The sequence below is a fragment of the Diabrotica virgifera genome, chromosome 3, assembly GCF_917563875.1.
Source record: "Diabrotica virgifera virgifera chromosome 3, PGI_DIABVI_V3a".
NCBI classification, from domain to species: Eukaryota; Metazoa; Arthropoda; class Insecta; order Coleoptera; family Chrysomelidae; genus Diabrotica; species Diabrotica virgifera.
The window spans coordinates 181,867,230-181,883,719 of record NC_065445.1 but is presented as its reverse complement, the minus strand read 5'-3'; the positions used below and the strand labels follow the sequence as shown (position 1 = coordinate 181,883,719).

The window sequence follows — 16,490 nt, the reverse complement described above, 5'->3', positions numbered from 1 at the left end:
AATGCAATTTTTAGCACTCTATAGGAGCCCTAATTTTTAAAGCACTGGTGCTTTAAAAATTTTAAGGCGCTGCAGTTAAAAGTGAATTAAAATTAAAATTAAAAGAAAAATTATCAAAGTGTGAAACGTGAAAATATTTATATTTCATTTATTAACATTAATAATAATAGTACAACTTGCGCATTTTGGAAAAGGTGGTTTAAAAGGTTTTTTAAATTTTAATAACTGTATTATTGCATTTTTAACACGTTTGTAGAAAAAAACTATTAAAATTTGTTAGAATATACAACAATAAAAGTAAGATGTTATTCTATAGTTGTTATGATTTACGTATTGACAGTATAGGCAGTATTGATGTAATGTCAAGGAAATATAAAAATGGAATGTCGGTCAAGTTCAAGTAAAAGTTTTTGTAGATATTGTCCTGTAATTGAGAATGAATAAATCATAATTGTTGATATATAAAACGTTTGTAGAAAAAATATTGTATGATATACGTGTTAAAAAGTACATTTTTAAGGCACTCATGTGAATTGCAGAATTCGCTTCGCTAATTCTGCAAACTTTCACATGCGTGCCTTAAAATTGTACTTTTAACACTTATATCATAAATAACTATTAAACAATTTTTCGACCACAGCACCGCTTGGCACCCTGTGACTTTGTTGTAAGGGACCTCCTTTTGAGTAAGTTTGTACAAAAAATCGAATCGGAATAATTTCGCCAACGTGGGCGACGATATAGTTACCTCTAAATGGACAAAATTTGAAAATCGCGGTACTCTGGGTTCGTCATCCACAAAAAGGTGGGATGTTGTGGATGGGGTGAAAAAAAAATGTTTTTGGGTTAAGTTTAAACCCTCTAAGTGTGACAAGATGGTCCAGCAGAATTTGTTCAATAAAGCCCCTTAAACCCAATTCAATTAAGGTTTGCTATGGTGTTATTTGTACCTATTTTGCTTTATTTAAAGCACCTACCTTCAAAAAATAAATAAGAAAACATCAAAATGCCTCAAGGGGCGCCAAAATCCTTTTTTGCACACAGGCGCCAGTAGTTCTTACGGGGGCCCTGTTTATAATCACGCGTGCGCAACAATATTTTTCACTGTTGCATGTGTATACAGTATGGTGCAAATGAAAGGAATGAATTCGTTATTTCGTAAACCGGCTACTTTAAGAAAAAACCCGAAACAGGTCGATTTTTATTTTTAAGTTATGATATTGTGGCACGTATGGTATACTAGTGACGTCATCCGTCTGGGAGTGATGACGTAATAAATTATTTTTTTTAAATGAGAATAGGGGTCGTGTGGTAGCTCATTTGAAAGGTTCTTCAATTCTCTATTCAGTAATGTAAACATTTACATAATTATTTATACAGAGTGTCCAAAAAATTTGTATTAAATTAAATTATTTGACAAAAAAAGAAGTAGAAGGACACCCTGTATAAATAATTATATAAATGTTTATATTACTGAATAGAGAATTGGAGAACCTTTCAAATGAGCTAGCACACGACTCCTATTCTTATTTAAAAAAATCATCGATTACGTCATCACGCCCAGATGGATGACGTCACTAGTATACCATATATGCCATAATATCGTAACTTAAAAATACAAATCGCCTGTATTCAACCGTTAACTCGCCTGTATTCAACCTACAAAAAATGGGGCTTAAATATAAATATAGAAAAAACAGAATATCTAGTCGTGAATTCTGACGCCCAATTTGAAATCCTAATAACAGAGAATACATCAATTAAACAGGTTGAAGAATTCAAATATCTGGGAGCTGTAATAACCAAAGAAGGCCTAGGCAACAAAGAAATTCAAAGGCGAGTTGAACAAAGTAGGAAGGTAGTAGGTTGCTTGAATTCCGTGTGGTGGGATAAAAATATATCCAGAAATACAAAATTAAGAATAGGGAAGACATTTGTGGAATCGGTACTCATGTATGGAAGCGAAGTCTGGACATTAACAGCAGAGTCCAGAAGAAGGATCAATGCTGTGGAAATGGACTACATACGTAGAAGTGCTGGAATCTCCCGATTGGACAGAATACGTAACGAAGAAATAAGAAGAAGGATGCAGGCACACGATACAGCGGTAGACAGGCTCGAGAGGAGAAGCCTAAAATGGTTCGGTCACTTACTTAGAATGGACGACCAACGATGGCCAAAGAAACTCCTGAAATGGAAACCCCCAGGTAGGAAGAAAAGGGGAAGACCAAGACTATCCTGGAATGACACGATAAGGAAGGCCATGGAACACCGAGATTTGGAAGAGGAAGACGCCCAGGATAGAAATAGATGGCGGTTAGGTGTGGGGATGCGGCGTCAGCCGATATGATACCCCGTATATATATATATAAAAATACAAATCGACCTGTTTCGGGATTTTTCTTTAAAGTCGCCGGTTTACGAAATGAATTTATTCCTTTCATTTGCACCATACTGTCGGTGGAAAATAGGGTCGCGCACGCTTGATTATCAATTAAAAAACAAAGGAGTTTTGAATATTATATTGCAAAAAAGTCTTCGGGATTTCATCAATCGATGTTTAAATAATATCTACCTACCTTGGCAACATTCAAATTTTCAGTTTTTCACATAGTTTTTGAGGGTTAAAAATGGCCGATTTCGCAATTTTTCAATTTTTAATCGCTTATATGTCAAAAACTATTATTTTTAGAGAAAAGTCACTAAAGACCTTTTCTGTTTGGAATGATCCAAAAAACCTAAAAAAACTTTGTTCCATGCAAAAAAAAATAATTTTAGGAAAAAAACAAAAAAAAACGTTTAAAAAAATTTTGACCACCTTTTGGTCCTGGCAACATGCAAATTTGTTAAAAGGAGTCGTTTTTAAGTAAGATTGTGCAAAAAATCCGAATTAGAATATTTTTCCTATCGGATGCGCAGTGGCTTTCTGGACTATAAGCATAACGTAAACAATTAACGTAAAAAGTGAAATGATGTATAGTTCATATCAGGGGTGGGCAAACTTTTTTTAGTAAGGGCCACTGGCCACAAAATGTTTTTGGCCTATTACCCGCGGGCCACAAAATTTTTTGTTGCCTTAACATGTTCGAATTTTTAACTCTTTACTAATTTTGTCTAAGGGGAGGGGGGAGAATATGGTTTGAAATCAACATTTCAAGCATATTTTTGTGAATTTTCGTGAATTGAAATAAACATATTCGGTACAATTCAAAGAATATTCAAAAAAATTTCAAGACCAAAAATATTGAAAACTAAGTTAACGGTGGCAAATTTTTACAGACACCTCAAAAAAAAAGATTTTGCAGTAAACATCAACAAAAAATTCAAAAATATTTTATTAGCTTATGAGTTTATCGAGGTAACGCTGTGAAGTTTTATTAGTTTTAATGATTTTTGAGATTTTGATATCACTCAAAAGTCAAAATAAGAAAATTTTTTGTAAAAAATGGGTGCATAACAAACTTATTTATTATTGTTAAAGAAAAAATATCTCGACAGCTTTACCTCACGAAATGTCTAAAAAAATCTATAAAAAATTTCAGGTGGATCTATCAGGTAGCTTTTGAGTTGCAATGTCCACCGCCTTTGAAAAAGGCAGTTTTGAGAAAAACGCGTTTAAAGTTTTGACAATTTTTATTTTCAATTTCTTTTTTGTCTGTCAAATCGTAAAGTGATGAACACCTAAATATATTTTTGAATCGTTTTGTATGTTTTTATTTTTATAACGATTTGCGAAGTGGAAATCGAAACGTCAAATAAATTTAATTTCAAACTTAAATTGTGGTTTATTGTCTGGTTGAATGTAGACTGTAGTCCTGTCGCCAGGGGGGTACAACGGCCTCCTTAATTCAGATGGACTTACCCAAGTTTTTTTTATATATTTTGACCCGCAGAATACGAATTTTTTGGGTAACAGTTGATCCGGATGTCGATAAGATTGTTATAGACAAAGAACTTGAGGAATTACATAACAGCGATTTCTCGCAAAACAAAACATCTTTTTGTATTTTTTGGGTCATTTTAAGCAAAAAATATTCCTACAAGTTTTTTCGTAGAATGCATAGTTTTCGAGATAACTGCGGTTGAACTTTCAAAAAATCGAAAAATTGCAATTTTTGAACCCGAATAACTTTTGATTAAAAAATAAAGTAGCAATTCTGCTTACCGCATTTGAAAGTTTAAGTCAAATTATATCGGTTTTGATTATTTGCATTGCTAAAAATATTTATTATTTTATTGTTAAACAAAGCTATAAACACCTAGTGCGTGAGTGATGTTTTCAATGATTTCTCATTTAAAATCGAACGAGTAGGTAGAGTAGCTACAAGTGCAAGCGAGGCAATTTCTACGTAGCATGCGTTAAAACGCATGTATTAGGCACGGGAAACACTATGTGTTTATAGCTTTCTTTAACAATAAAAAAATTAATTTTTAGCAATGCAAATAATCAAAACCGATATAATTTGACTTAAACTTTCAAATGCGGTAAGCAGAATTGCTACTTTATTTTGTAATCAAAAGTTATTCGGGTTCAAAAATTGCAATTTTTCGATTTTTTGAAAGTTCAACCGCGGTTATCTCGAAAACTATGCATTCTATGAAAAAACTTGTAGGAATATTTTTTGCTTAAAATGACCCAAGAAATACAAAAATATGTTTTGTTTTGCGAGAAATCGCTGTTATGTAATTCCTCAAGTTCTTTGTCTATAACAATCTTATCGACATCCGGATCAACTGTTACCCAAAAAATTCGTATTCTACGGCTCAAAATATGTAAGAAAAACTTGGGTAAGTCCATCTGAATTAAGGAGGCCGTTGTACCCCCCTTGGCGACAGGACTACTGGTACTGAATCAATTTGAATTGAAAAATGATTTCTTAGAAGTGGTAATGAAAAATATATCTTCGAAATCTTTGAAACAATTTTCAAATTCCGTCAGCAAATTACAAAGTTTCTCTTCATAAATTTTAAACTTATTTTATGGTACATTATTTAATGATTTTAATGAGGGAACTAATTGAACGAATTCTTCCTTTTTGTATGATCCATGAATAGTTTGAGTTTCATTTTAAAAGCTTCATTTTGCTTTCAAAACTTATAAATTTAGCAAATTTGTCGCAGTTTTTCATTTTTAAAAATAAAGCAATTTCCTCCCCTAATTCACAGCATATTTTAAGAACCTTTTCTAAACTTAACCATTGAATATGATTGTGGTATAAGACATCAGTATGTTTTGTTTCTATTACGCTTCCAAAAAAATGAATGCACGACGATTTATTCCTCTTCAATGAATAAAACCAAAAATATTAGCTATAATAATTGACATGACGATGTCTACTTGCAAAACATTTTTGCACAATACATACTGATGGATTATGCAGTGAAAAAATAATAAATCATGTTTTGGAGATTGTTCATGAACGTAATCTTTAAGTTTACAATATTTGCTCCTCTTTTTGGTGCTCCATCAGGTTACACTTACTAGGTGGTTACGAGTTAGTTTAAAAACAGTTTCTGACTACTTCAAAAATATCGTTTCCATTTGTTGAAATTTCATGGATTTCATTGAGAGAGCCGACAAAACTGTGCCGGAAACCCAAATAATTGCCCAAAAAAATCACTCGCTGCGAAAGTGTTAATAGCTGTATTATCTATATTTGATTATTAATATTAGCAATAAAAAAATAATGTCAAAAGGGCCGCATGCGGCCCGCGGGCTTTACTTTGCCCACCCCTGGTTCATATCATTAGCTACAATCCGTAAAAATTTCAAGTTTCTACATTATAAAAGACAAGAGAATTTAAGTATTTTCCATTAAAATTTTATTATTATTTATTTATAATTATTTATTTCATTTTTGTTTAAATAATTAATAATAATAAAAAATTATGGACTATTCGTGTATTGTTCCCCCGAATGAATACCTATGTCTGCAAATTTTCATTCATTTGCATTGAAGAAAAGGCAGTCAAAATAACGTCTAAAGATTTGACGCAAACTATTGAACTAAAGAAAAGCGTTTAATAAAAAAGGTCCAATTATTTTGTCGCCCATTACTCCAGCCCACATGTTAAGGTTTCTAGATATTGGGTGTGGTATTCACGTATTCATTGAGAATTGTTACATGGCCAGTATCTACAATGGAGCCTTTCGAGTATTACGTACAGTAAAATATATTTATCTACAACCGCGAAGACAAGACACAAGAGACGTTCGTCGATGCAGTGCAAGTGACCTGAAGGTTTCAGTTAAATCTGTTAGTTATAAGTAGATTTATTACAATTATTTATCAACCCCACCCCCTTGTCATCAAAGTACGGAAAGCTCTTACATAACGCCGGCCCTTCTTTAAAGGTATCTGTTGTGTATAACGGAACCCACCTTGCGAGTCGTGACAGATGACAGATGTCGAGGATGAAAGGCAGAAAAGCGCGCTTACTTCTTAGTTTTTAGGTTAAGAACCATGTATCTCTTGTGATGTAAAATAAAGTCAATTTCATCATAGTACGCTATTTAATTCAATACATATCATATTGGCGACGATTCGGAAAGAACGCCACGTTGGTATAAGTCAATAAGTCATTGCAAATTTTGTGTTCAGGGCAAAGTTCGACGAGTTTAATGCTGCGAAGGAATCGTTTGAAGCCTGGGAAGAGCGCTTGCAGCAGTATTTCATAGTGAACGACACTGAAAATGAAAAAAAGGTAGCAAATTTAATAACATTTATGGGTGCGAAAACGTATGATACGTTGAAAACATATTTATTCCCAGATACCCCTGCAATGAAAACATACGATCAGTTAGTAACGATACTTAAAGCCAGATATGCACCAGCTACAAGTGTAATCTATGAAAGATACAGATTTCATAGTAGAAACCAACAAGCAGAAGAATCGCTAGAGCAGTATGTAAAAGAAGTAAAAGCACTGTCAAAGTCTTGTAAATTTGAGAAATTCCTGGATCAAGCCCTACGAGACAGGTTAGTTTGCGGTATTAGTAATACTAATATTCGGACTAAGTTACTTAGCGAAGCTGAGACCCTAACGTTTGAAGATGCTTGTAAGAAAGCCTTAAGTCAAGAAGCAGCTGAATGTCAAAGCAAGCTTGTTAAAGGGGTGGCAGCAGTATCAGTAGGCAAACTACAAATGTCTAGTAAGCAATATCGTAGTCAGTCAAAAAGTCAGTCAGAGTCCAGGAACCAGTCAGTGTTGAAACCATGCTTTCGATGTGGAAGACGACATCAACCAGAAACATGCCCAGCAGTTAATTGGGAATGTTTTTTCTGTCAAAAAGTGGGACACACCAGTAGCCCACATAACAATGATGTTCGCATCATGTTCTAAGCATATCCTACCAACATTCGTCGAAGTATATCCTTTTTAGTATATGCGTAGTACAAGCATAGCATGTACCATAAAAAACATTCTAAATTTCATGTTCTTTGCATGTGCCTCAAAGAATATTCTTGCACCGAATATACTGAGCACATTCGGGTACGTAGTATCCCGGAATGTTCGTAAAAGTTTATTCTTAGAATATACCTTAATCGAATATTCTTAGTATATGCGTAAGTATATGCAAAAGTATATGCTTAACACATACTTGTATATACTTTTAAAATATCTTAAAAAGAATATAGGTACTGTATGTACATATAGGAAGAAGAATAATGTTAGCCTATAGATTATCAACTTCGCGTTAAGAATAATTAATCAAATTTATGTATTTTGGTAGGTACTAGTGAACTATCTAATTCATTTTTTTAAACCGTTTTAATTGTATGGTAAAAAGTTTAAAACTTAATTCTATTGTAGAAAAATGAGAAATTCTCGTTTCGTTTTCAGTTGAAATGAATATACCATTTTGATTTGAGTTTATACCATAAGTATTTTTACCTATAATTTTCGGGAATCCGGAAACGGCCATTCATTGTCATTCTGACCCTTACATTGCATTTTATACCTGCACAAGGGAAGGGGGTAGGTAACAAAAGAGCAAAATATGAAAATAGTTTCCAGTACAGTTATGCATTTATGTCTACGCTGTTAGGTAGGACCAAGTATTTCTAGATACAAGGACTAAAACATTTTTAAGAACATAAAAAGCAGTTTGAAAATAATAAATTCATATTGGTACTTCAATATTTCCTAAAAACCTAGTAAGTAAAAGTATGTATAATGTATATAGATACCTATAAATTTTAGTAATTTACATACATATTATATATATTTGGCTATTATATAATTATATAAGCAGCATTTTTATTTTGATGTGCACATAATAACTAAATATTTTACTTATATTTTATATATAGGCTACTTACCCATGTAATATTTATTATACATAGGTACCTATATAACTAACTAAAGTTTATATATTTTATACTTACTTTTTACGTAATATTGTAGAATGTAATAACTACATTCTCATATGCAATTAGAATATGTAAATATAATATATTAGTAGAACCAAAGAATACTAACACACCCAGTGGGTGTGTTAGTATTCTTTGGTAGAACCTATAGGATGAGATTGGGTGATGTTGAAAACATACTTCTGAGAAATATAGCACATCCTTGGAATATTCTTCCCATATACTAAAAATATGTGTGATAGTACATTCTAAGTATATACATAGAAGGTATATAGCACTTCCTTGGAATATTCTTCCCATATACTAAAAATATGTGCGATAGTACATTCTAAGTATATAACTAGAAGGTATATAGCACTTCCTTGGAATATTTTTCCCATATACTAAAAATATGTGCGATCGTACATTCTAAGTATATAAATAGAAGGTTTATAGCACCTCCTTAGAATCTTCTAAAAAGTATGTTCTTGGTATATACTGAAAAGAAGTGCGGTAGTACATTCTAAGTATATACATAGAACGTTTAAGTACTGTAATGTAGTATATACTCAGTATATGCTCTGCACATTCGCAATGGTAATTACGCATATTCTAAGTATATACTTTTTCTGAAAAGTATGTTCTATGAATCTACTAAGAACATGAAATTGTTATGTGGGAGAGTCTGTAAAAGAAAAAAAGTTAATCAGGTAGAAGTGACCGAAGAGGAAGAGAGCAGTGAATTGTTGCAATTAGGCCATATTGCAGCCCTCACAACGGGTATGGAAAAGCCCTGGAAAGTGAATGTGCAAGTTGAAGGTGTGCCCTTAGTTATGGAAATCGATAGTGGTGCATGTAAGTCAGTCATCCACGTAAGTGATTTTTCAAAATATTTTAGTAAATGCAAGATGAACAGTACTAATGTTAAGTTAAGAGCAGTTACTGGCAATAACATTTCAGTTGTAGGTCAAATTTATGTAAATGTCTTGTATAAAAGCCAGTTAACCTTGTTGCCATTATTAGTGATTGAAAGCTCAAATAGGTTTTTGCCTTTGATAGGAAGGAATTGGCTAAATGTTTTCAATCCTTCTTGGAAGACAGCCTTGTTTAATCAATTAACACTTGATTATAGTGTATCAAGCAGTGAAAATAATGGAAGTAAGAATAATTTAAGTTTAATGGGTATATATCAGAATTTGTTAAAGTCAGACATGCAATCAAAACTAAATTATGTTGTAAATGATTGTAGTTATAATCAGCATAAAAGTCACCTTATATCAGAGTTGAAGTCACAGTATTCCAATGTATTTAAAGATGACCCCAACTCCCATATAAGAAATATTAAAGTTGAATTTAAACTAAAAGATAATGTACGTCCTATTTTTCATAGAGCATATGATATGCCATATGCCCTTAAGTCTAAGGTAGAGGAGGAGTTGAATCGGATGGTAGAGTCAGGAATTTTAACTAAAACTAGAATTAGTTCGTGGGCCAGTCCTATAGTGGTTGTTCCAAAGAGAGAGAAAACATCTTTTAGAATATGTGTAGATTTCAAGAAAACAGTAAATCAGGTTATTAAGTCAGATCACTGCGTATTACCTCTACCAGAGGACATATTTTCAGAATTGTCGGGAAATAAATTTTTTACAGTCTTAGACTTAAAGGGAGCTTATCAGCAACTAGAAGTTAGTGAAAAATCAAGAGAATTACTTACCATCAACACACATTTAGGGTTGTTTACTTTTAATCGATTAACATATGGCATTAGTTCAGCACCTGGAATTTTTCAGACAGTAATGGAAAATATTCTTGCAGGTATACCAAACACCAAATGCTATATCGATGACATATTAATTTATGGTAAATCTCTTGAAAATTGTCATAATAATGTAATTAATGTTCTTTCACGTCTAGAAGAATTTAATGTAAAAATTAATGAAGGAAAATGTAAATTTTTTGAAACAAGTGTTGAATTTTTGGGCCATAGAATTGATGAGTCAGGGGTACACCCTACGGAAGAAAAAGTAGAGTGTATTAAGAAAGCTAAGCCCCCACATAACTTAACGGAACTTAAATCATATTTAGGTCTTCTTAACTATTATTCTACATTTCTGCCTCTGCTGTCCTGTGAACTAGGTCCGTTGTACAAGTGATGTAGGTCGAATGTTTCTTTTGTATGGTCAACAGATTGTCAGAAGGTTTTTGACAGCAGTAAGGTACTGCTTTTGTCAAACCAAGTACTCACCTTATATAACCCTTTACTTCCAATATATGTCACTTGTGACAGTAGTGGTTTTGGAGTAGGAGCTGCACTGAGTCACAGAGTAGATGGGGAGGATAGGCCTGTTTGTTTTGCCTCAGGAACCTTATCATCAGCAGAACAAAAGTATTCAAATATAGAGAGGGAAGCATTAGCTATAATGTTTGCTCTTCGTAAGTTTCATAAATATTTATATGGTTGGAAGTTCACCCTTGTCAGTGATCATCAGCCTTTGCAGTACATTTTTGGAGCTAACAGAGGCATTATAGTAACAGTCGCGTCAAGAATAACTAGATGGGCCCTTACATTGTCAGCATATGATTATACCATAGAATATAAGAAGGGAAGTTCAATTTCCAATGCAGATTCCCTTTCCCGTTTACCTTGTAAGGATAGTACTAAGGTGTCTGGTGAAATATTTTCATTTAACATGTTAAGTGAAGTCCCTTTGGACTTTGAAGATGTAGCCAAAGCAACCAAGCAGGATAATTTATTGTCCAAAGTAGTTGAGTTAACCCTATCTGGTTGGCCAAACTAGGTACAGGGAGATGATTTAAAACCATATTTTAAACTTAGAAATTACTTTTCGGTTGAACGAGATTGTTTGGTTTTAGGTACTAAAGTAGTAATTCCATTCTCACTCAGGGTTAGAGTACTTAATTTGTTCCATGAACAACATACAGGCATAGTAAGACTAAAAATGTTAATGCGATCCTATTGCTGGTGGCCTGGAATGAATGAAAGTATTGAGAAGTTTGTTCAATCGTGTAATGTTTGTCAGTCTACTCAGAATTTTCCTAATAGGTCAAATGGCATACCATGGGCATTAGCACCCCATAATTTTTATAGGGTAAATGTTGCTTTTTTCCAGAAGCAAAATTTTACCTTCCTTATTTTAGTGGACAATAAGTCTAAATGGATAGAAGTCAGGTTAATGGAAAATGGTACAGTAGCTAGGGAGATCATAATGGTACTAAGGGATGTTTTCGCCATTTTTGGATTACCAGTAGAGCTAGTCTCTGATAATGGGCCTCCATTCAATTCAGCAGAGTTTGTTTCCTTCTGTCAGAGTAATGGAATAAAACCAATTAAATCCCCACCATATCATCCACAATCAAATGGACTAGCAGAGAGAGGGGTCCAAACAGTAAAGAAAGCATTAGAGCGCAATTTATTTTCATGTTCAGAAAATATAACATTAACTGTTGTGAAAATTAAGTTAACTAATTTCCTCTTCACCTACCGCAATACTCCTTCTACTACAACAGGCATTTCTCCAGCCCAGTGTATGTTTAAAATCAGACTTCGAACCAGGTATGATTTATTAAGACCATCTGAAAATGGTAATTTTGTAAACTCTGATCAACCAGTTCGAAATATTAAATTGTATAATACAAATGACCAAGTATATGTCAAAAATACTCGTACACATGTATGGGACTTGGGAAATGTAGTTAAAGTTTTAAGTTATTGTACTTACCTTGTGAATGTTAATAATGTTATAAAATTTGTGCATGCTGACAGCATACGTCTAGCTAAGGAAAAACCTAGAAGTGAAGTGAGTGAGAGTGCAGTGATTCAAAAAGCGCCTTTAAATGTTGATGAGAGCACATCTGCACCCACCCGCCTGCCTAATATTGATGTAAGTGATGACATGGGCCTTCAGGTGGAGGAAAATAATACTGCAATTCCACATTCTAGTAATAATGACACTGTTACTAGTAGTTCACCTAGGCATAGTCAAACTGATGCGACATCTAGAAGCCCTGTTTCCCCTCTTCTAGAATCTGAGCAGACACCTTTGCCAGTGGTTACCAGATATGGGAGAGCTGTGAAACCACCCAACAAGCTTTCTTTATAGAAGGGGAGAAATGTTGTGTATAACGGAACCCACCTTGCGAGTCGTGGCAGATGACAGATGTCGAGGATGAAAGGCAGAAAAGCGCGCTTACTTCTTAGTTTTTAGGTTAAGAACCATGTATCTCTTGTGATGTAAAATAAAGTCAATTTCATCATAGTACGCTATTTAATTCAATACATATCAGTATCTACCTATATCTACTTTTCTAGGTATTCATGAGCAGCTAGGTTGTTCCGAAAAAAAAACAAAATTTAAATATTTAACAATAAAACACTGAAAACGTTTGTTTTCTATACCTCCACAAAATTTATTACAACTAAGTGACTACAGCTGTTTCGGTAGAGTGCCTTTCTCAAGTGATATAATTTACAATGTGTTTGCCTTTTTAAGTATTTAACTGAAGAGGTTGAGGAGTGGAGAGCTGTTTGTCTCGAGTTGGTCATTCAGAATTATATCTGTATTTTTCAATTGATTAATTTCCATAGATTCTAAAAATGATAGCTTAAGGCCTTTATTTTGGATATGCAGAATTTGAAACTTTTCATTGAAAGAATGAATATGATCTAGAAGGTGAAGTGAGTATGTAGAAGTGTCTGTTTTTCTATTGTTGAAAGCCCTTTTGTGTTCTGCTATCCGTTTGTCAAAAGTTCTGCCAGTTTGACCGATGTAAGTTTTCGGACAGTCACCACAAGTTAGTTTGTACACACCACTCTGTAGTTGCTTTCTCTTTCGGCTTAATATATTAAGAACAATAAAAGACATCACCATCAATCACCAATTCACTGTTGAAATGGTGGACACATTCACATACTTAGGCTCCCTGATCACCAAGAATAACGTCATGACGGAAGAAATCAAGCGAAGGATAATCCTAGCGAACAGATGCTATTTTGGACTGAGTAGACATATGAGAAGCAGAAACTTAAGCCAAAAAACAAAAATAACCATATACAAATCCCTTATACTACTAGTGTTGACATATGGATCGGAGATATGGACCATCTCCAAGGCAGATGAAAACCTTCTGCTTATATTTGAACGAAGGAACCTGAGAGGAATATTCGGTGGCATCTGTGAAAATGGTATTTGGAGGAGGAGGTACAACTACGAGGTATACCACAGATATAAACATATATTTGGTGGTAAAGACGTAGTATCTCTTATAAGAATAGGAAGACTAAGCTGGGCAGGACATCTAGCAAGATCACAGCATAACAACCCTCCTCGAAGAATCCTTATGTCACAACCTGTGGGAAGTAGAAATTGGGGTAGGCCAAAACTTAGATGGAAGAATGGTGTAGATGAAGATGGGAGAAAAATAGACGCAGCAAACTGGCAACGGTTGGCAATGGATAGGACTGACTGGCGTAATAGACTTGGGAAGGTCGAGGCTCTTTCATAGGGCTGTAGCACCATTGATGATGATGACTCAAGATATCTTGAGAAATGCCGAAATATTTAGATATTCTATTTTTATCCCCATATTAAACTTGTTATCACGGTCTATGATTTTTTTCTAAACATAGGTATATAATGTCAAAATAATATTTAAAACTGAGTTTACTTGTGTGTTTTCTTACAAAAAGTTATAGAATAAAAATAATTAAAAATTTTTAGAAAACCCAAATTTTTTTTTGCGGGGCTTGGGACAAGTGTTAGGGTTAACAATTTGGCTGAAATTTGAAATCCATTGTTTATAGGCTACCCATAACCATACAACAGCCGGGGAGATCAAAACAGAGAAGAGAAAAATAATTAAATATCTTTAAAAAAAAACCCAAAAAATTTGTTTGGGGGCTTGAGACAAGGGTTAGGGTTAACATTTTAGGCTGAAATTTGAAATTGAAGGTTTATAGGTTACCCATTACAAAAAACCGCCAGCCGGTACCGGAGATCAACATTCTTAAAATTTGATAATTTCGGAACAGCCTAAGCAGCAGTTATAATTCTATGTAGAAACAAAAAAATTTATTTAGAATAGAGGACTTTAACACCTATATGTTCAATTTGCAATTTATATATATTTTGCAATTAATTGTTTTTGTCTTTGGTTTTATATCTCATTTACTGTATATTGACGATTTATCTAATTTTAGTAAATTGTAGTTGTTATGTCTGTTCGCTAAACTCAGACGTAACTTTCTAGATATTTCAGTCGGTAGTTTTGCCAATTTTAGTATATATATATATATATATATATATATATATATATATATATATATATATATATATATATATATATATATCGGTTTTAAAACGTTCTCCTACGTCTTCCGATGCCTAGTCGCCATTCACTTCGGTCCATCCAAAGGTCTTCATCCAATTCTCTTTCTCTCATTTCTCGATTTATGCCTTCTCTCCAACTCAGGCGGGGTCTTCCTCTTTTTCGTCTACCATGAGGGGTCCACGTTAGGATTTGTTTCGGGAGTCGTTCTTCGGACATTCTTTGTACGTGTCCATACCATCTAAGCTGTTTGGTACTAATGTCATCTACTATTGTGTGTTTCAAATTCATTATTTCCCTAATTCTGTTGTTGGTTACCCTTTCTAATCTTGATTTTCCTGCTGAGCGCCTCCAGAAATCCATTTCTGTTGCTTCAAGTTTTCTCTTGTATCTTTCTTTTATTTGCCATACTTCACTGCTGTAAGTGATTATACTCTTAACAATTGTATTGTATATTCTATGTTTGTTGTTGTTTGATATTGACTGGTCCCAGAGGATGCTATTGAGAAGGGTAATTGCTTTTCTTCCCTGGTTGTTTCTTTCTTCTATCGTCCGGTCTACGCTTCCTTCTTGTGTGATGGTCATACCAAGGTATTTATATGCGTCGCAATGTTTAATAATTTCGCCATTCCCCAGTGTAAGGTCCTGCTGTGTCCCACCGATACACATATATTCGGTCTTCTTTATGTTTATTTCCAAACCACCTTTTTTGTACTCCTCTATTAATTTCCTTGTCATATATTCTATATCATCGCCAATTTTAGTAAAATTGACAAAAAATAATTACTAAATAGTTAATAATCACTAAATAGTTAGTATGCAAAATTGGCAAAAAACAAAAAAATTATCGACTAAAATATCTAGCCAGTTGCGTCTGAGTTTAGCGAACCGACATATATTTGTTGTTGATATTATTTTTCTTTTAACTGTATGGAAGCTTTGTCCATAAAATTGTAAAAATTTCAGTGACAATAAAGCATATTTCTATTCTAAAGTCGTGGGTGATCTTCGTATGACCTAGTCGCAATCTGGACATGAGCACTTAGTCTCTTCTATTTGTAGGATGTTTCGACGGGAATATACTTTGTTTAATTGTTATTAATGTAGAGTTTGATTTGTTCTAATTTGTTTGCCATTTTGTCATGACCTTGTTCTTAAAATATTGCTTTAGATCAGTATGAACGCAAGTAGTTATGATGTCTGTTAACGGATTCTCACTCGCATTTTTTGCTAATGTGTCAGCTTTATCATTTCCACTTATCTCGCAATGTGAAGGTACCCAGAGGAACTGAACTAATCTTTGATTTGTTGGCATATCAAGAGTTCCGCCTTAATTAAAAGCAGGACAGGATGTTTGGGATATACCTACTTGCTTTAAGGCTGTTAATGCACTTCGGGAATCGCTAATGATTATTGAGAATTTGATGTCATGTGTGTTAACAAACGTTAATGACTGGAGGATAGCAAAGAGTTCAGCTGAGAATATGGAGGTTTGGGGAGGGAGCTGGTAGGAATTGTTATAGTTATCTGTTGTGAATGCCGCTCCTACTCCATTTGCAGATCTGGATGCATCGGTAAAAATATGGATGTGATCATTAAAACCATTTAATATCTCTAATAATTTCTTATTGAAGATTTTTGCTGGTGTGTCACATTTCTTGAATGCAGATAGGTTGGTATTAACAAACAGGGAGAGCAATTGTCCATGGTAACATGTGTTGGCTGACTTTAAAAATATTGTAAGTGGGTGGAATTATTGTGTCTTAGTGTGTTGTTAAGCTTTGTAACGTT

The 16,490-nt window shown here is 33.8% G+C and overlaps 1 protein-coding gene across 1 annotated transcript in view; it reads left to right on the top strand.

The window, feature by feature from the left end:
• The window catches only part of LOC126882647 (facilitated trehalose transporter Tret1-like), a 52,599-nt gene extending 39,897 nt beyond the window's left edge, over positions 1 to 12,702 (top strand). Inside the window, exons 3-4 of the mRNA XM_050647621.1 lie at positions 6,603 to 6,918; positions 12,685 to 12,702. Coding sequence (XP_050503578.1) covers positions 6,603 to 6,918; positions 12,685 to 12,702 — 334 coding nt within the window. The remainder of the gene's footprint in view (positions 1 to 6,602; positions 6,919 to 12,684) is intronic.
• The last annotated feature ends 3,788 nt before the right edge of the window (positions 12,703 to 16,490 follow it).